A 24,206-nucleotide genomic window follows, 5' to 3' on the forward strand; every position below is an offset into this window, starting at 1 on the left:
ACTCTGCAATGTTTTCAAGTCTTCTAAAGCATCGATCACTTTCAATGCAAAACTTGTACATGTATTTTCTTCTTCTGACATCAACTCCCACTTGTCTTTGAATGATATAGAGTTCAACGTGCAAAACCTTGCGACTTGATCTGCATATCCATTTCCCAATGAGATGCGATCCTGTGTCTTTTGGTGAGCACTGCATTTCACCACGGCAATTTCTTCAGGTAACTGTATTGCATTCAGCAACTCTTTCATCTTGTCGCCATTTCTTACTGGTGTACCAATAGAGGTCAGGAAACCTCTTTGCGACCACAATTGACCAAAATCATGAACAATTCCAAATCCACATTGGCTGTCAGTATAGATTGTGACTCTCAGTCTTGCAGAAACATGGCATGCTCTAGTAAGAGCTACCGATTCTGCTGATGCTTGTGCAGAATATACACCTCGAAGCCAAGAAGCTTCTAATGTACCTGTGATTGTGCATACAGCATATCCTGCTCTCAATGTCCCTGTACCATCTCTGAGACACAAGCCATCAACAAAGACAATTTGATAATTTTCTTCCAGTCGGGTATCTCTGATGTAAGGCCTTGGTTTTGTACACAGTTCAGTTACCTCAAGACAATCATGGTCAACGTCTTCTTCTTTTACAATTTTAACAGTATCACTTGAAAGTAATGTTGCAAGATTTAACACTGTGCATCTTTTCAATGTTACATTTGGAGCACCTAGTATGCTCGTCTCATACCTTGTCAGTATTGCACCAGTCAAATATTTTGTTTTTGTCCTTGTCAGTAAAATCTCAACAGAGTGAGGAACCATTACCGTCAAAGGGTATCCCATCACTACTCCCTCACATTGAGAAAGGCTTTGACCAACTGCGGCAACTGCAAGCAGACAACCTGGTAAAGGTGCTGCGCCTGGGTCCAATGCAGTTGAAAAATAGGCTACTGGGCGATAAGCACCTCTAGGGACCTGTGTCAAAACAGACAAAGAACATGCATCACGTTCATGACAAAACAAGTAAATGGTTTTGTGTAATCAGGCATTCCCAACACTGGAGCTCTGCACAAACTCTCTCTCAACTCAGTGAATGCTCTCATATGATCTTCATCTAAGGTTATAGGGTCTGTGACATCTTTGTGTGTCAGCTGCTGTAACAACTTGGCAATCTCAGCAAAATATGGAATCCACTGACGACAATAACCTACCATTCCCAGAAACATTCTAACATCTCTCTGTGAAGTCGGTGGACTTCTCTGCAAAATGATTGTAATGCTTTCTCTGGAGATTCTCCTTGACCCCGTCTCAGTCTGGTAACCCAAATATTTCACTGACTTCTGACAGTACTGCAATTTCAAAGGTGACAATTTATGACCTAATTTTCCCAAATGATTTAAAAGGGCAATCAAGTCATACTTACACTTTCCCATTGTCCTGGATGCAATTAGCAAATCATCAATGTACTGCACTAGAGTCGATTGGTACGGAAGTTCCAATAACTCCAAGTTCTTTTTCAAGATCTGGTTGAACAGAGATTGTGACTCCGCATACCCTTGTGGAAGTCTGCACCAGCTGTAGACTATATCTAGGAATTTGAAACTATAAAGAAACTGACTATCCTTATGAAGAGGCACAGAAAAGAAAGCTTGTGACAAGTCAAACACGGTGAACCTTCTCCATCGCATGGAATCCGAAACAGTATCACTGCTGGGTTCGGCACTACAGGACAACACTTAACCATCATGTCATTCACTTTTCGCAAGTCCTGCACAATGCGTACTTTCCCACACAGCTTCTTTAAGCCCATTATTGGTGAATCAATTGGACTGCTCCACACTTCTTTCAAAACCCCTTGTTTCAGAAAATCTCCAATTATTTGTGCTACTTTCATCAGAACATCTCGTGCCATGTTATACTGTGCAAGCTGCAGAAACACTACATTCGGCTTCAAAGTAATTTTAATTGGCTCCACTCCCTTGATCAACCCCACTTCTTTACTTGTCAGGTCCCACACATTCCCCTGGACTGTTCCCTGCAAGTCTGCATGCAATTCTTTCACAGTAAATATCAGGAAAAACTCAATCAACGGGTACTCTTCGTTAATATTTCCCTTCTCAGTTTCAAGTGCCTGTTCTTGCTCATCATCACTATTAGTTTGAACCTCTATTCCTGCAGTCAAACAACTGATGGAACATTTGGTCTTGCACAACAAGTTCCTTCCCAGTAGAGATACTGGTTTTGAGTCGCAAACTACAAACTTATGCAGTGTCTGGAAGTTGCCAATCTCAACTTGTACTGGATCTGTGATCGGATTTGTCAATTGTCTGTTTGCTACTCCCACAACCTGAACTGTTCTGCCTGAAAGAGGTAAGTTAAGAACTTCTGCACTTCTCACTGTAGAGCGTCTAGCTCCTGAGTCCACTAGGAATGAGACCCTTTGATCCATCACCTTTCTTTTCACAAAGGGTCTTCGCTGATCTACTTCTAATGAAGATGGAAGCATACACAGCTCTTCATCTGAACTAATACTCATCCATTCATCGTTTATTTCATTCTCACTATGTAATAGGATTTGGTGCACTGTGTCATTACTTCTGTCTTGAGCTGACCTCTGACCTGCTGAGTAAGCATCATCTGCTGCTGTTCCATCTGGCTTGAGGTATCTGCATTTGCTGTCTAGGTACCATGGGAACCTGCTCCTGCATTGGTTGCAACTGTGTCTCTTGTGCACATGGCACTTGCACCTGCTGCATGGTTTGAAAATTCTGCACTTGATTCTGACCATTCGGATTAAGTCCTCTCATTCTAGGGACTTTCATAGTTTGAAATGTATTGACATCACCACTTTGCTAAATAACACCATCCTGCACCATCAATGGACACTCCCGCTTCCAGTGTCCCACATTTCCGCACAGATGACATGGTAACATCTTTTTCATCTCTTGCACATCATTCTGAACCACTACAGTACTCAAATCCAGACAATATGTCATTTTGACTCTACGACCTCTACCTCTCATCTGAAGCTGGAACATGACAGTTTCCTATTGCTGCGGCATTTGTTACACTAAAGTTCCTTGCACTCCTGTTTGAGCTGCCTTAATCTGCATCATCATCGCTTTCTCCTTCAACTCCTTCTGTTTCAACTCAATCTTGTCACTACAGTATTTCGCATACTGCAAAACCTCATCAATAGGTTTTGCTTGCCAGCAAATCAAATGACTCTTAATCATCTGCCCTATTTCAGGCCTCAAACTTTCACAAACCTAAACACAAAGTGCAACATGTCTTTCGGTTCAATTGCTTCTTTACCACTGTATTCCTTGAACGCTTTCAGCAATCTCTCATAATAGGTATGTATTGACTCTTTCATCTCCTGCACTGTCCTGTCAATCCTCTGCCAGTCAATATTTATAGGCGAGAGTCTCGTTTTCAGGAACTCAATCACTTTATAATAATGTTTCATCACTTCAGGTGATGGTGCACCTGTAACTCTGTCTCTTTCCGGTTCACTTGTTGGACAATCCATTGCTGTCTTACACTCAACCTACAAATCGGCTGGCACTACTATCTCCAACAGAGTATTCAAGTCTTCCCACAGACATTTAGAAAGCTTCACAAATCTATCTGTCTGCTGGTACCACTCAACCTGCTTCTCTCTCAGTTTCGGGTAATAATTTGTGAATGACAAATTATCACTCCTGTGCCACGGAACATGAACAAACTGCCCTCCTGGAATTTCCCTCATCGGTAAAACATTTACTGGATCTCTTTCTTTCTGAACACCTTCAGACCCTTACTGTGAATCTCGTTTCCATTTATCCTTCTTCTTTGGCCATCTGCCTTCCCACTTCTCTAATGCTCCTGAAATCTGAGCACTCTGCAATAGTTCCTTGAGATGTGCCTTCATCCCTGCTGACCTCATGTGTTCAAAATCCTTTGCCTCAAAATCTAATCTATAGCTCCTTTTCAAATGCTTTGTTCTCTCAATCTCTATGTCATGTTTGTCTGCCAGATCTGCCAATTTCGGATGTATCTTGCCCACTTCTCTGGTAATCCTCAGACTCAAATATCTCATCTGTTCACTCCCATTGATCCCTCAACTTGTTCAGTTATTTCTGTAGCTAGCCTTACACAATCAATCTGCTCTTCACCCTTGGACGTATTTCGAGGAGTATTCAGACTATCTAACCACTCACTTAACTGTTGTGCTTTTAATCCATGCAATGAGATATTAGTTGCATTAGGTAATGGTACCTGTTGTACCACTGCACCTGGAGCTTGCGGTGTCACAGGCTTCAAGCTCTGACTTACACTCAGACCATTTACGGCATCTGGAAGCACAACAAGTGGACTAAGAGCCATTAAAGGTCTTGATCCATCAAAGGTCTGACCCATAGACAACAATACCTGCACATGACGACTCACTCCACTCCTCACGAGGCTCTGTGACATTTCACCCTGTTCTGCGTTCGGCTTCTTTTGTGCATACAATGGTACGGCTGGACCAACTGTAATCAGCAACAATATTGCATCTGGTGCCAATCTGACACTCACATTTTGTGAAAGGCATACTCCCATGCTCTGATTCATCACTGGTATCACATCTGACTGTGGTCCTGTCAATGGTGTGAACTTTGGCAACCCCTGTGTCGGTGCCTGAGGCAACAACATTGGAGTCAGCTCAGTCTGAACTAACATTGGCCATGGAAGCATTTGTTCCGACGGCACCACTAAGTTCGAGGTTGTCTCAAGAATTAGAACATCTGGATAAATTCTCTGTTTCATTGGTAGGTGCATCTGTGCTTGGACCACCGAAATAGTCACAGCATTAGGAGTACTCTGCATTACCCCTTGTACCTGTCCATTATCTGTCTGCACTGGTCCCACTGTTCCATCACTTGAGCTGGGGCAGTCGGAACAGAACTAGTACTTGGACCCCCTTCATGCCCTTCATATGGCGGAGGTCGATCCCTCAATATCTGAGTAATAAGATCATCAACATCTGAATCTTCTTCTTCCACGTAAGTATTTTTCTTTTTCTTATCTCCTGAACCTTATCACTCTTGCCAGCATCCTCTTTCTCTTCTGACTCATCGTCCTCTGCAATGGCAGGAAACAACCTAACACCCTGTCACATTGTCATTCTCCACTTTTTCTGTTCCCAATCCGTTTTTGCTTCTGCCAAGGACTTCTATACCTTTCTAATTCTCCTTTGGAATTTCATCTCTTGCTGTTGCCTGCCTACAAGCTCCCAAACCGCAAAAGCCTCAAACTGTGCTGGTCTTGGAAGTGGCTTTGTCTCATATAATGTCATTCGCAACTGATCCAGAATTCTCAAATCGAACGTTCCATGCTCTGGAAATGCTAAAGCTCCCTGTTTCTCTCTCCATTTGCACCACTGCTTTAACCAAAGACATGGCGCAACACCTCGCTCCTCCATCACAATATATGCCAGAGAATTTTACGGTGGGTTAGGCTCCCCAACTGTCGCCTTAATGTAAGAATCACCCTTCATGGCACTTCTGAACGCTTTGAAAAACGTCATCTTCTCTGTTGTAATAATACAAGTCAATAAGGAAATGACTTTTACTCCCAAGATTCTTTTCACCCGCTTACTCAACCAATTGCCTCTTACGGATGGCTGCCAATCTGCACGCAACTCTTCTCACTAACCAATCTATCCAAGTGCGACTCACTCTGACGTCACACTCACACACTGTGGCTGACAAAGTCTTGCGCCTTGTCCTCCTAAACTCCAATTCACACGGAACTAATGCACAATGATTGCAAGCACTAACCAAAACCAGTATCCAAAAACAAACCTGATGGTTTACTACAGGAAGGTACACAATCGCTTCAGAGACCTTACTGATTTTCACTGATGCCACTTTCGCTCATGCAGCTATTCCTCTTTCTCAGTCCCCCTCATTGACAAGCAAAATTCAACCCACAAACTTCACTCTCAACTTGATCAATGGGTCTGTCCTGGTGCACATAGGACTAGCCAAATCTCAGTCGAAAAATCTATTTTATTCGCTTAACTCACACACCGACTCGTTGACCACGCCCGATCAACCTACTAAACCAGCCAGATTAAAACATATAGGGGGTCATTCTGACTCCCGCGGGCGGCGGAAGCCGCCCGCCTGGCAGGAACCGCCAGAAGACCGTACCGCGCTCAAAAGACCGCGGCGGTCATTCTGACTTTCCCGCTGGGCTGGCGGGCGACCGCCAAAAGGCCGCCCGCCCGCCCAGCGGGAAAGCCCCAGCAACGAGGAAGCCAGCTCCGAATGGAGCCGTCGGAGTTGCTGGTGTGAGACGGGTGCAGTTGCACCCGGCGCGATATTCAGTGTCTGCCAAGCAGACACTGAAAATCTTAATGGGCCCTGTTAGGGGGCCCCTGCAGTGCCCATGCCAGTGGCATGGGCACTGCAGGGGCCCCCAGAGGCCCCACAACACCCGTTTCCGCCATCCTGTTTCTGGCGGTGAAAACTGCCAGAAACAGGATGGCGGGTCGGGGGGTCGGAATCCCCATGGAGGTGCTGCTTGCAGCACCGCCGTGGAGGATTCCCTGGGGCAGCGGGAAACCGGTGGGAAACCGCCGGTTTCCCTTTTCTGACCGCGGCTTTACCGCCGCGGTCAGAATGGCCCCAGAGGCACCGACAGCCTGTTGGCGGTGCTTCCGCGGTCGTTGGCCCTGGCGGTCCATGACCGCCAGGGTCAGAATGACCCCCATAATCATGTCTCCTACACTTGTCAATATACTCCGGAGTCTTACACCACGGAGGGTCCGTACATTACTGTTGTACCTGGCTTTTTGACAGGGTCATCCCCAAACCTTTTGCATCCTTCCTCCTATTTTTTCTGACCTGTTGTTGTTGGCTTTTGACCTCTGGGCACTTTACCACTGCTAACCAGTGCTAAAGTGCATATGCTCTCTTTGTAAATTGTACTATTGATTGGTTTATCCATGAATGGCTATTTAATTTACTTGTAAGTCCCTAGTAGAGTGCACTACATGTGCCTAGGGCATGTAGATTAAATGCTACTAGTGGGCCTGCAGCACTGGTTGTGCCACCCACTTCAGTAGCCCCTTAACCTTGTCTCAGGCCTGCCATTGCAAGGCCTGTGTGTGCAGTTTCACTGCCACTTCGACTTGGCATTTAAAAGTACTTGCCAAGCCTAGAACTCCCCTTTTTCTACATATAAGTCACCCCTAATGTGCGCCCTAGGTAACCCCTAGAGCAGGGTGCTGTGTGGGTAAAAGGCAGGACATGTACCTGTGTAGTTATATGTCCTGGTAGTGTAAAACTCCTAAATTCGTTTTTACACTACTGTGAGGCCTGCTCCCTTCATAGGCTGACATTGGGGCTGCCCTCATACATTGTTGAAGTGGCAGCTGCTGATCTGAAAGGAGCAGGAAGGTCATATTTAGTATGGCCAGAATGGTAATACAAAATCCTGCTGACTAGTGAAGTCGGATTTAATATTACTATTCTAGAAATGCCACTTTTAGAAAGTGAGCATTTCTTTGCACTTAAATCTTTCTGTGCCCTTCAATCCACATCTGGCTAGGTTCAGTTGACAGCTCCTTGTGCATTCACTCAGACACACCCCAAACACAGGGTACTCAGCCTCACTTGCATACATCTGCATTTTGAATATGTCTTCCTGGGCTGGGAGGGTGGAGGGCCTGCCCTCACACAAAGGACTGCCACACCCCCTACTGGGACTCTGGCAGACAGGATTGAACTGAAAGGGGGCTTGGTGCATTTCTTAGACACTCTTTGAAGTCACCCCCACTTCAAAGGCACAACTTAGTATAAAACAGGGCTTCTGCCCTACCTCATCAGACACTTGCTGGAGAAGAAACCTGAACCAGAAACTACATCCTGTCAAGAAGAACTGCCTGGCTGCTCAAAGGACTCACCTGTCTGCTTTTCTACAAAGGACTGCTGCCTTGCTGTTGGCCTGCTGCCTTGCTGAACTCTTGTCTGGCTGTAAAAGTGCTCTCCCAGGGCTTGGATAGAGCTTGCCTCCTGTTCCCTGAAGTCTCAGGACCAAAAAGACTTCTCTCTTTCACTTGGACGCTTCGTGCGGCGAAATTTTAGACGCACAACTTGTTCCGCGGCGAGAAAAACGCCGCACACCGACGCTGATCGACGCGACGTCTTCGGGACGACTGAAACTTTGACGCACGGCCTCACAAGGACAACGCCGCCTGACTTCCAAGGAGAAATCGATGCGACGCCTGCCGTGAGAGTGAAATTTTGACGCACAGCCCCGCGGAACGACGCGCAGCCGGAAAACAAGCAGGAGAATCCACGCACAGACCAGGGACATCTGGTAATCCCCGCGACCCATAGCAGGAGACGGTCCGCGTGCCGGAAAACAACGCACGTCTTCCCAGAGTGAAAAATAATGACGCAAGTTCGTGTGTGAAGGGGCGCAACCGACGCACACACCATTTTTCCTCCCGTAGAACGACTCACGTCTCCCCGCATGAAAAATAACGACGCAAGTCCGTGTGGGAAGGGGCGTAACCGACGCACACACCATTTTTCCACACATCTCCTCTTCTGCGGCCCTCTGCTGAGATTTTCCACCAGAAACCAGGTACTTTGTGCTTGAAAGAGACTTTGTTTGCTTTTTAAAGACCTAAGACACTTTATATCACTTTTCAGTGATATCTTTACAAATTCATATTGCATCTTTAATCGTTTTGACCTGCAAATACCCAGATAAATATTATATATTTTTCTAAACACTGTGTGGTGTATTTTTGTGGTGTTATATTATGGTATTGTATGATTTATTGCACTAATACTTTACACATTGCCTTCTAAGTTAATCCTGACTGCTCGTGCCAAGCTACCAGAGGGTGGGCACAGGATAATCTTGGATTGTGTGTGACTTACCCTGACTAGAGTGAGGGCTTTTGCTTGGAGAGGGGGTAACCTGACTGCCAACCAAAAACCCCATTTCTAACAATTACCAACAACCACATGGACAATTTCTAAGCACAAAGTGCTATACATATGTGAAGTTCGACGACGTCCCTACCCTTATACCATGGAGTACGCACACTCCTACTAAACCTCAACTGGAGTATGCAAACCCCCTACTTTTCCTCTCATACATCACAATTGATCTGCGATCTGCATAAGCCTTCACAAGCGCACACTACCACTTTCACATTATCACTTATACGCCGAGAACATACCCAACTTTACTAGCGGGATTCAGGATATGGGCTTAAGGGGACATCATCTTTGCTACAATTGCCATTTCAGAAAAACAAAATTTTAATTTCATAAAATGAACAACTAACCATAACTTAAACCACCACCATAATCACAAATACATAACTAGTTCTCCAAGGAAACTAACCACCAATCTCCTACCAAAAACTGCAAGCCCGCCTGGTCCTTAGTAAGTAAACTTACAAGGGGACGTGTATAGGCCAATGAACTTTATGGATCGCATGGAGTATCCTAGTCATGTAGTGACCAATGCATATCAATAGTCAATGTACCATCAATAAACACTACAGAGGAACATTAATCATCTGTCAATTTCTCAATAATTCACGAATGACCACAACTCGGTAAACATTGTAACAATTTTTATTTCCCCATTGGTTACAATACTAAAGCATTAAGTTAATTCAAACTTTAGTCAATCAGCTCAGAATTAGTACATTGGCGACCACCAATTACACAATCTAATCTGAACTTGAGAAAACATATGCTCGAATGCTTCAGTATAAGCCAACCAAGATGAATATAACAGCATTATTAGCAGAGTTCAGTCTGTCAATCTTTTGTCACTGTCAGTCACCCAAAGGAAACCTTACCTAACTCAGATTAGCATTAGCATGTGGGACTTCATGCGAAAACAATTTAGAAAAACGGGAATTTGGAAAACATCTAGCTAAGAGAAAAAAAACTATAAAAACAGCGCTGTTGGTAACTAGGAGGAAAGGCACAACATGCATTAATCAGTCACATTGTCATAGCTACCTATCCACGGAATGGATCAGCAACAAAGTCAGTCTTCGTCTTCAGGTCATCCATCGATCAGCAACGCATCAGGCTCTCAAGTCCAGTGCAGAATCTTGGAACGCGTCTTCTGACATCATCAATTCTCCCCTCATGTCTCCCGCACCTAACTCGAAGTTTTAGCCCCTTGTCATGACTTTTCATTAGAATTTTTCAGTCCATCCCCCTAATTCCTAATTGGTTCACCAATCAGCAGTTATGACCCTAACCAATAACGTTTATTTTACAAATCTATAAGTTCTAAGTTTTCAATGTTCCCAGTCTATTGATTGGTACGCTGTGCGATGTCCTCATCATCTGACTCTTCAGGTATCTAAAATGTTGCATCTTCCTCTTCAGTCAGAGTCTCTATTGTTCAAGTCCTGGGAAAGTAAATTTAGCCTATTCTACACATAATTGTATCAAATTGACTTCATCATCTCCTGTCCGTCGGTACATTGCAGAAAATTCTACTAGACGCACAGTTCACAGTCCGTTCATATGCATCAGTAACTTCTACATCAATCGTTTTTTAATTCTGCTTCTTCATGAGGCCTGGCAAGTAGGCCACAACTTCGGCTAAGTTAGCTTCCATGATATAATGCAAAATCCAGGGTATACATCTCATTATGGCACAGTACTACTTTATTATCACACATTTCTTTTATTTCATGCATTTTTAATCATATTAGTAATAATTCGTATAAGTGGGAGCCATTCTTCATGGGCACATTTTCAAACGTGTTCATTGTATTCTCTACAATTAATTCCTCTATAAACATTTTGTTAATCAAAACACATAAACATTTCATTAATAATTCCTAATTAGCATATCTGCGTCAACACTGCCCATTGATGGGTTGTCTATTAGGTGACATTACTCAAACTATAGGTTTTCAAGTGGGCTTGCAATATTCAAAAAACATAACATAAATGCATTGTGTTGTAACAAGTTAAAGAAAATATAATACGTTCCTTATCCCTCCTCCCTCAGAATGTTGCTACATTCCTCCAGTTATCTGAGAGCAGCATGTAGAATGCTGGATTGAGGGAAGGCCTTGAGGAGATCTTGAAAACCAGTATATGTGGTGGAGCAGAGGAGACGTGAATAAAGGAGTCTAAACTTCACGTCTTACTTCATTACACTGGCGATGAGTTACAGTGCGTAAGGGAGCATTTTCCATCTACTTCCCTTCTCAATACTCCACTATTCTTCGCATTATCCAGCATAAGGTACTGTAATCTCTTCTAGAGGCTTACACTCGCATTTACTCTTTCAGACAGCAAATTTATTATCTGGCGAGAAATATTTCCCTTCTGCAATAATGTTCAGTCTGTTTTAATAGTTCCTAAATGTACCATTTGAAACATGACCAGCTAATCTATCTCAGATCTGTCACTTGCATCAGCCAGGCACATCGGATTTCCTCTCTTGTTAACAATGTCATTTACAGCTTTGCTATCACCATCAAAAACAAAAGCTGACAGGCACAGCTGATTGCCTTCATCTGTCATAAGGTTGTTTCATTTTCCGGGATCTCTAAACTATACCTAAAACCATTAGGTGGCAGTGTTGTCAAGCACGACAGGCTAATCTGTCTCATATCTGTCACTTGTGTCTGCCATTAGTGATTTTCTCTTCAAACTCGTCGGATTTATTTATTTGTTCAATTTGAACAAAATGAAAGAAGACAATACTCAGGGAGTTAAAAAAATATATTTTACAGGAGAAAAATTATCATCATTAAAATCAAACGCTGGCACAGCTATCTATGTCGCCTGTATAATGTGAAATTGAATGTTTGCATCCGTGCAGAGTGTCATGTTAATAAGCATTCTTCCTTCAGGAAGCTGGCTGCACGCCGATGGACGGTGATGTGTACACCTTAGTCCTTGTGTATAAGGAGCACTTCCGCTGCCACAAATTCATCTGTCATACCCAGGGTAAGCAGGAAAGTGTGATAAACAATATAGCTGCCCTTAGAGGTCTCAGTACTTCATGTAACTTTGAGGATTAAATGATTCACTCATTCGTGATCAAGTAGTCCGATGTACTACTAATATAAAAATTCAAGAAAAACTACTTCAGAAACAACCAGATTTGCATGATGTGATAGAAATAGCAAAGTCTGTTGAACATACAGCTGCATGTCTAAAAGAAATTAGATCCCAACCCTCCTCAGAACAAATTTCAGAAATCAAGGAAGAAGAAAAATTAGAAGAGGAAATTTGCAAAAACAGGAATGATAACAAAAATCACCAAAAGAACAAAGTTTCTGACTTAAACTGCTATCGTTGTGGCAGTAGCAATCACCTTGCAAATTCTACCTTATGTCAAGCCAGAACAGCCACCTGCAGGAAGTGTAATAGGAAGGGTCACTTTGCGAGGGTATTCAGGGATCTTTAAAGAAGTAAAAAACAAAATGAGAACAAAATGAAAGAAGACAATACTCAGGGAGTTAAATAAATATATTTTACAGAAGAAAAATTAAGAAACCAATACCACACAATATCCCAAATGGAAAATATTAATTGAAGGGAATCCTATAAATGTTTATGCTGACTCTTGCTCTTCGTTTACTCTCATAAATGTTATGGAATTTAATAAGATGACAGACAAAGATATAATATGTTTACTTGAACCTGACATAAAACCTACTGGATATAACAAAGACCCCATTCCCCTTGAAGGTATGTTCAATTCTCTTATAACATTTAAAGACCATTGTACTGTGGGTAAATTGTATTTGGTAAAAGAAGGTTTCAATTTGTTGGGGTGACAACAACAAAAAAACTGGGGATTTAATTGGCTCCTAACAAACCAGAACAAGTGTTGTTGATCGACAAATCCTTCTCAGTTAATCAGTTGGTCAATTAATTCCCAGAGGTTTTCAATGACAAATTGGGTTTATTGAAGATCTTCCAACATAAAATCAAACTGAAAACAAATTCCAGACCCGTAGTACACAAAACCAGACCCATACCACACTTAATGAAATAACCTATTGAAAAAGAACTCAACAGATTAAAATCCCTGGACATTATACAACCCATTGAGTGCTTGGATTGGCTAGCCCCCATAGTTATTGCAAATAAAAAACCACGGTAATGACATCAGACTTTATAGAGATTTACAGGACTTAAACAAAAGCATATGGATTGAAAGACATCCTCTTCCTAGAATTCACGAAATGCTGAGTACCAGGGGAGAAACTGTATGCTTCTCTCTTCTTGATTTATTCAATTCCTACCACCAAGTCGAGTTACATCCTGACTCCAAATGGCTAGCCACATTCACCACTCCCTTAGGATCATTCATGTTAAAGAGGATGTCATTTGGATTGGCATCGGCAGCAGCAGTGTTTCAAAATATTATGCAGCACATTTTGAATGGTATTTCCAAAACACTATGCTTCCAGGACAATATCTTAAAATATGGGGCCACTACTGAAGAACACAACACCATTTTGAGAACTGTTCTTGGCAGACTCAAAGATGCTGGGCTCACGTTAAAAGTAGAAAAATGTCAAATTGGAGTAAATACAGTTGAATATTTAGGGCACACAATTTCCGAGGAAGGGTTCAAATCTAAGTCATGCTTGTTGGAGGCAGTCAAAATAAATAATGCTCCCAAAGATAAGGATGAGCTTAAATCATTTTTGGGGCTAGCTGAATTCATGGCCAAGCATGTAAGAAGTTTTCTGAAATTACTTACAACTTAAGGGAGCTACTGAAAAACCATGTACCCTATGATTGGTCGGAACACCATCAGAAATCCTTTGAAAAGGTAAAACAAGCCATTTTGATAGCACCTTACTTGTGCACCTTTGAACCAAATAGGAAAACCATCCTTACAACTGATGCTAGCAATAAGGGTTTAGTTGCAACACTTTCCCAGATCATAGAGGATAAAGAGAGATTTGTTGATTTTACCTCATGGATCCTTAGTAAGGCAGAGTATAACTATTCAGTAGTAGAAAAAGAGACACTATCATCATTTTGGGATGTCAAACATTTCAGTCTCTTTTTATGGGGTATACAATTTGACATTCACACAGATCATACATCTCTCATTTACATGTTTTTGTCTAAAGGCTCTTACAACAGCACACCCAGAATAGCCAAATGGATTCTAGGACTAGAAAGCTTTTGTTTTAAAATAGAATACATTCCTTGAAATAAATATACTGCTGCTTATTTGATATCCAGAGCTCCATTCAACATTAGAGAGAAATGTGAGACAATTATCACTAGGAATGATTGGAACACAGATAACCAGCAAGATGATATTTTAACAAAACTTAAATCGTACGCAATACAAGGTTGGCCAAACAATAAAAGCGATGTCGATGAGAACATCAAGAGCTTTTTGGGAAGTGAGATACAAAATCAATGTAAATAAGGACTTATGTAAACAAAATCATATCACCATTAAGTCTAAGAAGTAAAATTATTGACTTTGCCCATGAAGGTCATCTAAGCAGAAGCATGAGCAAGGCATGTGTTAGAGAACAATAATGGATCCCCAATATGGATTCTATGGTAGAAGTCAAGCATTGCTCTATATGTGCAAACAGCAACAAATCGAAAATAGTACACAAAGTCCCTATTTCACCGGTAACCATCCCTAATAAACCTTGTGAAAAACTAGCTCTTGATATAATTGGTCCTATTAACATGTCAGGTGTGGTGAAATGTTTTGCATTTGTATTAGTAGATTACAACTTCCATTGGATTACAGTGAGAATGGTTCACCAAATCAACACAGAATCACTTATTAAATTTCTAAGAGATACGTTTTCATCAGAAGGTATACCAGCTACTCTTGTTACAGATGACTGAGTACAATTAACATTGTTAGCTATGTCTGAATTTTTAACGCACCATAAAGTCATTCACCACAGAACAGCTTTATTTTGCCCACATGCCAATGGTCTAGTAAAAACTGTTAACTGCATGGTCAAAGAATGTATCTAATTAGGGAGCATAAACCATCTTAATATAGAAAATGCAATCCAAGACATGCTATGGGCTTACCACTGTTGTGTAGCTATTTTATTTATAACCTCATACTCATTATGTTCGCAAACTAGGCCTGCCGCTGTGCATTTTATCCTTGATATATTTTATTCAGCTTCATTTATTATTTTAACAAATAGCCACATTTGCGGTCTTGTTTTAGTTTCTCTGTCTAGCTGTTCTTTGCCTAGACCAGCACTGCGTTCTTAAACAAGACATTTCTTTCACTCTGTGCTTTTCTCAAGACTGCAGTAAGATAGGTTGAGGTAAATGTGGCAACGCCTTGTCTCTAGTGTTCATAGAAACATACACACTTTTACGTGGGGATCCTTTCTTGGAACATCAATTGGTTTATTATAAACACACTTCTCTGTCTCACACACGTTAGAGAGAGATTCCAGCCAGATGACTACGACTGTATGCTGAATGCTGAGTGCTTCACTGCAGCTGTTTATAAAAACTACAGGCCTCTTGCTCAGGTATGGGGGATGATGTCTTCCCTGGGGAACCTGAAGGGCAGAACTAGAGCTTAACCTGGTGTGCTCTAACCTAGCCTAGTTAGGAATTATTCCAACAATTCTAGTGACAATATGATAGTGTTATTTTTATGCTGTACCCTCCTCGTCAAAATTGTAATCCTGTTATGCTTCATAATCCTAGTTATTGCAGTACATGCTTTATTATCCAAGATGCAGTTGCTTCATTAAAATTTTATTGAAATCTATACTGCCTCTGGTTTTCCTTGCATGCATGAGACTAATGTAACTGAGAGAAACGGATTAGATCTGAGTGACCACGATTCCCCTGAGGAGTCAATTGTGTCATGCACTTGGCTGCCCAATCATCTCTGCTTTTGGGTGGAGATGAGGCACTGCTAGTTAGCCGGAGCAAAACCCGGATTAGGTCGACAGGTGTGACCTGTAGTGGGTTAGACTCAGTCCCCCACAGTGCAAGTGATTCTGCTGATCAAATCCAGTAGTCTCATTAGAATAATGAGAGCCTACGTGACACCACAATACACCTAGTTTCATCACTAACGTTTCTCCTTTGTCAGCATTAAAAGGTAGAGAACCCAGCACCAGATTACTTCCTTCATGGTTGGGTGGAGGAGACAAAGTTGAACACAATTCCTTGCCTATTAAAAACAAAATCACTCTACACCAAAATAAATATGAAATATATTCTAAGATCAACCTCGGCACTAGACAGCAAACCTGGAAGGTGGGTGACTGGGTGTATGTGAAAAAAACGTAGGAAGAGCAGGAACTGATTCAAAATATTTTGATCCCACTCGTATTGCAGATATGGAACAAAATGTGGTTACCACGGACAATGGTTAATGTTGGAGCATGGACAGACGTGTTAAACAGATATCATCATCTAACCACTATGGAAATAACACTGATGGAACTTCTTCAAAAATGAAAGACACATCAAGACAAGCTGAAAGAAGGACCTGCCTGAACAAAACAGCTAAAAGGCAGATTTGTGCTCCTAGTTGGCATAACGACTATAAAATAAATATGTAAACCTTGTCTTCGACATTATTGTGGATTTCTAATTTCCTTCTTTGTATGAAATTTTTGTTGATTTCTAATTTACTTCTTTGTACATTGTGAAAGTTACCAATTTAATTTCTTGCCTACTTTATCAGGTGGGAAGATGTGTTGTAACGAGTTAAAGAAAATGTAGTACATTCCTTCTCCCCTCCACCTTCAGAATGTTGATACATTCCTCCAGTTATCTGAGAGCGGCATTTAGAATGTTGGGACTGAGGGAAGGCTGTGAAGAGATCTGGAAAACCGGTATATGTGGTGGAGCAGTGCAGATGTTAATAGAGGTGTCTGAACTTAAAGGACCTCACATCTTTCTTCATAACACATAGCACGTGGACTACCATGCTATCTGATTCAAACGTTTCACCTTTGGATAGGCCAGGTGAGCGCGGTTGTGCATTGTTCTCAATTCCTTCAGGGATGTAGATGTTTATGTTTAAAAGTTTAATACTGTTCTAAGTATCTTTTCATTTTAGTTCTCAAAGTTGTATTTTAAACCACAATCCCTTTGCTGTGGACTCAGTAATATATTTCCTGATAGATACTGACGTGTACCCAATCCCACAGTCATTAGCAAAGCTAACAGGTCTCTACATTTATTAGTGAAAGTACTTGTTAAATAATGGGTACCTTAACTGACTCTTAGTAAATGGCAGTACTGCTAGTGCATGTTCACTGACAACATAAGTTCGTGTCTAGGTGCGTGTAAAATTCCAGTAATTTGCTATAATGTAGTTACTCAAAACAAGACAAATTTAAATGATATTACATGTAATTATGCAACATGCAAGTCCGTCATTTTGTGCTGTATGTTAGTGAAAATGCATCCTCACATCAACTTTTGGCTTGATGGCACATTTAAACAAAGCACTATGAACTGCAGTTGCTTGTGTTTTGTTGCTGCTACACATTTGCAGTACGCGTTGTTTTTGCCACAAATTGTGTGTATGTTACAATTCTTTACTGTGAATGGTTCATAAATATGTAGAGTGCCCTAATGGTGTAATTTTAGGAATTTCATGTACCAACCGTGGAGGACAATTACAAAAAGTAGGCAGACTCTGGTGGCATAATTTAAATTTCAGCCAAGCCTAGGTGTGTCCCACAAGCCCTAGTTCTATTTTAGAGAGAAGGAATGGAAAGTGGATGAGCATGAACAGTAAATTACTTTGCCATTTACAGGTAGTAAGTGCCAAAAAGTTGAAAAGAAATTAAAATGTAGTTGGACGCAAGGACAATTGGAGTAAGCCACTATCTCTTTTTTTTATTACAAAAATTGACAGATGCGATAACTAAGTTGATGCTTCCAGGCAGTGCTTAATTTGTAAATAAAAACGTACTGGTTCCTAAAGCCCTCCTCTTAAACATGCAGCCGCTGCAATTAAATATGCAAACACGGAATACTTAGGCAGCGTAATCCTGAAGCCATCTCAGGCCTCTTCAATCCATTTAAATCCACTCACTGCCCCTTCAGCTCACTCTTGCAGCTTTCTGCTTTCTCCCATTGTGACTGTTTTTAGTTTGTTTCTTCCTCCGTCTTGCCCATATGTGTCTTTTGCTCACACTAAATGCTTGATGCAGAAAAATAAGTGCTGGCCCTCAAAAATAAGTGCAGGTGCTCCGCACCAGAAAGAACAAGGACATTTTAAGCATAGCTTGCAGGTATCAATAACAGGCTAACACGCATTTAAAAAAAAACGCTAAGCACATTCTAATGCAGTGCACATGTCAGAATAACATGCTGTCAATAGCAGTGGAACATAGACAAAAAAAGAGAGTTTAGGTTCCATCTCAAAGAAAGCCTGTCTATGAGCTCCAGTTTACTTTATGAAAAAAGACATCTAAGAACGTGTTGCCTTGACTGCAAAGTAAAACAAATGAACAAAAAAGCCAATTAGTCAATAGCACTGTGTCTTTTTTGATAAGCTAAGTCACACTAGCAACCTTCCTAGAGAACATTTGTCAGAAATCAGCAATTAAAATGCCATTGTTTCACCAAAGTTAAATGCATCAAAAAACAAACCATGGTTCTCCATTACAAGCTACATCTCATGAACATACAATCTAACAAATAAACAAAGTGATGCTCCATCACCAAAAGCTAATAGCAACAAAATGTGACAAAGGGCCTGATTTAGAACTTGACAGAGGGGAATGCTCAATCACAGACATGACACATATCCTGTTTGCTGGATTGTTTTCCCATTATATTTTATGGAAATCATAATACAGCGGACAGGATATCCTTCATTTTTGGACAGAGAATTCCATCTGCAAAGTTCTAAATCAGGCTCAAAGTGACCATCCACGTAGTGTCCTGGACTTGGTGGGAACCTAATCCAAGCAAAGGCAAACTATGTAATTCGATGACTGGAAAGGGCTGGAACTAAATTCACTCTCTACATGTACCTCTTATTGAGATTTTTTTTTAAGTTGATGATTTGCGATCCTCTGGGAACCAATGCTGCTGTCCGTAGGCAGACATAATGGTGCACACATCTTGGATAACCCATGAAAAGGAGCAGAGTCCATGCTTGTTATGTGTGGATGTAAATATGTGAAAAAAGTTCATCCAAAACCTTGCAAATATTATTATTCTTTTTTAATGAGGGACACATTCATACTGAAATTAGACCTGTAGAAACAAAACTAAACATAAAACATTACGTCTATTGGGGAAATTCAATTCTGAAGAATGTTTTTGCAAAATATGTTTAGCCACTTTTTCCAACATTCAAAGTTGGTAAACTGAGCACGTTTGTGTAACGTGCATCAAGTGTGAAGGTTGACATCTTTACACAACGTTGAGTGATAAAACTGTGCTATGTGAAGTACATCCCTAGCTCTATATTTTGCTGGCAACATTTATCTCCTGACCAGAGATCATTTATTGTGTAGTCGATGGGAGTGTGTCCATGTCAGGTTTTTAGTTTACGGTTTATATGTTTTGTGTGGTTGTTAAGAAATCTGCATTTATGACAACCACATTCTCTTCTCTTTCCAGAGTAGATTTCATACTGGTAATGCAGTGCAGGGGTGGTGGGGGGCAGATGGTTAGAGTCAGAGAGACATTTTAAAAATGTAACAATAGAATGAGACAGACGTCTTTAGAAGACAGGACAACTAGAGGTCACATATTTTGGAACATCAATTAAAGAATAATAATACTCAGTTACTGAGATAACTCCATATCCGCCACTGCCATCAAACTTTCTTCAGTGCCAGGATTAAAAAGGATCAAGTGCCATCTTCTGTCTGGTGAGGTAACACATCTAGGGAAAGTGACAATGCTTTGAAAGAGCTATTAGGGTAACTGTACACTCTGGGCAACTGTGCATAACCACAAGGACAGCCGTGAGCAATGGACCATCACTGGGCTGGCTACATTATAGGGTCCAGCTGAGCTAAAAACATGATGGGGAGCATTGTTGGTGGAATGGTGCAGCGATTTGTTTTCATTTTTTTAAATTCTGTCTTCGGGCCTCTCAGACTCTCATAAAGGAAGTCCTGATGGGAGGAGCAGGCCCTGTGATTTCACTGTTATTTAAGTGATTATAAGGCTTGCTGCTTCTCACAGACATATGGTATTTGTTGTCTAACATACTTTTTAACTATGGCCTCTCTAATCACAGAAACACAGAAGCCTCATCCAATGAAATCAATATTCTGAAGGTTCTAGTTGTATTTGTCTTCAGATAGCTTGGCACACAATATTTGCTCCATAAGAATGTGATTGAATCTATTGCGTTCTCAATGAGGAGGACATTTCTGACTTAATTGGAATTGACTTAAAGTTCCAGGAGTGCGTCTGAAACGGTACAATAGTCATAGATTTCAAAGAGTGTTTTTGGAATCCTTTGTGGTTTCCAAGTTACTCATATGCTTGAGTGTTGCATTTGTAAATGTAGAAACTATACTCCTGTGCATACGTCAGTGGGCGGCCCAATTGTATTTACGCTTTCTCGTGACCTTTTTTTTCATGGGGCAGAATTCCCTTCCCTGATACCCCTGCTGATGTTGGGGGTGTGCCCTACCTATTCCCATCCTAGATAGAGGTTTACTGCTGCTATTTATAAGTATCAATTCACATTTTGTGAATTTCAAATGAGAGTTTACACTTGAAAGGCAAGATATTTGTCCGGCTAAGCTGAAAATAATGGAGCAACGCCTTTCAGGGGCTTCTACTCTGTCCGCCTGCTGTGATCTGACCTCCCAAAATGCTCCCGAAGACCCACCAATTGCACAGGAATAGATCTTTGTGGCAACCAATCAACTATCAGCAAATTTGAATAGAGGGCTGACCCAGTCCTGCGGGGGTTAAGGAAGAGCTAAAATGTCCGACCAAGAAATCTGCGTGCACCAGAGACCTGAGCTCTGCTGAACGCAGCACCATGTCCGGGACTCCCCTCCTCCTCGTGCTCAGTGCCCTCTGTGCAGGTGAAGTCTAACCGTGATTAGTAAAATCACGTGTAATTTCTCATCAGTACTTCAGATTTTGAAGATTATTTGTAACTATCACTTGTTTTAACGCTGGTAAAACACCTGCGCTTTTCTCATTTATTAAGTTCTCTTTGTTGGTTCTTCTGTTCCAGGTTCTGTGGCTCAGTTTTCTTTGTCTCAGGAGCCCTCAGTGACTGTGGCCCCCGGACAGACGGTGAAGCTCTCCTGCACCCGGAGCAGTGGCGCAGTTAGCAGCTCCTACGTATCCTGGTACCAGCAGAAGCCGGACACTGTTCCTAAACTTGTCATGCACAGCTTCAGCAGCAGACCCTCAGGGGTCCCCTCTCGCTTCTCTGGCTCCTACGAAAACACCCCCAATGCGGCGTATCTGACCATCACTGGAGTCGAGGCTGAGGACGACGCTGTGTATTACTGTCAGTCTTATGTCAGCGGCCAGTCTTACACAGTGACACAGGCTGATGGGGAAGTGAGACAAAAAACCCTCAGCATGATCTTCTATTGATGCTGCTGGGTGCTGTCTCTGGGATGGTCCTTCAATCCCTGATCCATTCTGTACTCTGCCTGTTCGTCCTACCGGCCTCTCTAACTGCACCTCTCTGCTTTCTGTTTTACTTTCAGTATCAAAAGCACACAATTAATTAAAACATTATAAACATACCTTAATATCCAGCAGCCTCAATATTTGCAAAGGGGTTATTACAACGTGGAATGCTAAAGTGAGAGTAAATCATTCAAATATAAATCCCAAAAAAGGACCTATTAATTCGCAACAACGTTGCCACAAATAACAGAGCAGACATTCCTTTAACTGTACTCCGGACAAAGCACTAAGAGACGTTGTAAAGGCAGATTGTGGGATTTAATATGGCTTAGACAAGTCATAGTTCACTGTCCCTCTTATTTGGCAACGAGGAAATATGTTTTGCTTCTTGGAACAATTTGGTGTCCTGGCAAAATGCCTTGAATTGTACCAGCCCATGGGAACCTGTTAAGCAAAATGCCAGTGGTACAGAAAGTGCCATCACCAGCTCCTGACTGCTAATGGTATCCCAGGCTTACCTCTCTTCCCATCCTTTGACACTCAGTGGCCCCCTCTTTGCTGCTGTTGAGGGTTTGGAGAAGGAAGGAGTTTACTGCTGATTTTGCTAGTATAAATATTTCTACAGAGCTATGAACACCCGTCCATCACTCTTTGGTAGGCTTATTTCTGCATTCATGTTTTCATTCCTTTTATTCTTTATTGTAATTCACCCTGAAAGTGGACGCTCTTCTGATAATTGCACTTTATAAATAAGTAAGTAAACTATAACAATCTCACCGTCATATCACTTTAAAAAAAGAAACAACATAAGGTATTTTAGGCTTTATGTATTATTATCTATGAAGCTATATTACGATTTTTCCTTCACATGTTAGAACATCAAGTTTCTGATACACTTGTCACTATTTTGTTAAATGTCTTGAGTCAATGTCATTTGCATATTGGAATGACAGGAACCTAATAATTTTACAAATAGACTTTCATACAATACGCAGTCCAACCACTGCAACACTCTCCAGTCTACTCATTTTGGCTGATTGTTAACTTTAGCGTTGAGGCAAACTTTGCTTTGGTCCAATTACTTGAGCAGGAGTGTTAGGGCACTATCTAGTGGTGATTTCATTTTACTGCAAAAGCCCTGAATATGTCATTTTCACTGAATTGGGAGGACGACAGAAGGAGATCACTACTTTGCCTTAGGTGCTGAAACTCCTTTCCCTGTTAATACTTCATAGATTGTTCTCAGAACCTGTATGAATCTACACCTTTATTAGCACTGCATACTGAAAATGTAAACAAAGTGATGAACTTGAGCAGAAGCCCAAGGGGACTATTCAATGTTATTTACACTTAGGCAACGTTCCAGTGGGTGGTGACACATATTTTTTTACATCTCCAGAAACCAATCACTTGTGTTTTGCTGTTTTTGTAGATTCATACCTTAGGCCCAAAACTGCAGGGTGGTACACCACGATTTAGCTGAACTTTAGTTGTTTAGGAAATGTCCCTTTATTGAATGTACAGTTGACACAATTAAATAATGATTCAAGGGTGTTTTGTTGCATTAATAGAGACTATAGAATAAAAGCAAAAAAGAAAAGCACCAAGCAATATGCAAGCCAATAATAATTGAATCATCAATAATTTAATATGTTAAACATTCTACTAAACTTTCTCTTAACACAAATGATCTGTTCTTAGCACAGTGCAGCATCTCACTTTCAGGGTGCCCAAAAAATGTGTGATTTTTGCGATTCGATAAATAGATTACTGAATTGCACAATAGGGTTTGTACATAGCAAAATGCTTTTTCCTTGTTGCAAACAGCCTGATTTTGTGAATCTGGCCTTTTGCGACACGAAAAAAAACTACGTACAACTGGCCCATAGTGTCCCACTCCACAGTTCTGGGGTGCCGCCTTCAACTTCCAGAGAGGGCAGTCTTGTCTCACATCCTCCAACCCCACCAACAAGTAAACCGGCGACAACAGTAACAGAAGAATCAGAACCAACCTCTGCATTGGTTTGGTTTCAAGTGGCAGGTCTTAATTCCAGTGCAGACGTGAAGAAAAAATTGGTCGAGAAGATGGCAGCAGAAATGACCATTCAGAGGATGTTCCAGGAGTATCTGGATGGCCCGACAAGAAATGTATGTGGATCAAAACCCATTGGTGTATTTGTATGGGAAGATGCGCCAATGGCCAGAGCTCAGCAGGCTGGAAATAAAGTTTCTGGCTTGTCCTGTAGCCAGCATGTCTGCTGAATGTGTTTTCGGTGCAGCTGGTCAAGTTGTTACAGTGAGAAGGAGCAGTCTCTTGCTTCAAACTGTCGAGAGATTAACCATGACCAAAATTAACCAGCATTTTATACCACTTGATTTTACCGTTCCCAAAATAGAAAGCGGAAGATTGGTCAGAATCAAGTATGTTAGCTAACCAACTTCTGGGAGAACCATCAGAGTTTCAGGACAAACTCTAGTTCCAGGATTGAGTATGTCAGTGCCACTATTCAACTTTTTGGATATTTCTTGTTCAGCTTATTTTTCTCTTTCTTTCTTTGAAAAAAAAGAAAAATATAGTAGTGCAAT

The 24,206-nt window shown here is 41.4% G+C and overlaps 1 gene segment (V, D, J or C); it reads left to right on the forward strand.

The window, feature by feature from the left end:
- The first annotated feature begins 20,954 nt into the window (after window positions 1–20,954).
- LOC138266418 (immunoglobulin lambda variable 6-57-like) lies at window positions 20,955–21,713 on the forward strand. The segment is given in 2 exon segments: window positions 20,955–21,055; window positions 21,211–21,713. Coding segments are annotated over 2 exon segments (417 nt in total).
- Window positions 21,714–24,206: the final 2,493 nt, after the last annotated feature.

Source organism: Pleurodeles waltl, chromosome 11, assembly GCF_031143425.1.
Source record: "Pleurodeles waltl isolate 20211129_DDA chromosome 11, aPleWal1.hap1.20221129, whole genome shotgun sequence".
Lineage (NCBI taxonomy): Eukaryota > Metazoa > Chordata > Amphibia > Caudata > Salamandridae > Pleurodeles > Pleurodeles waltl.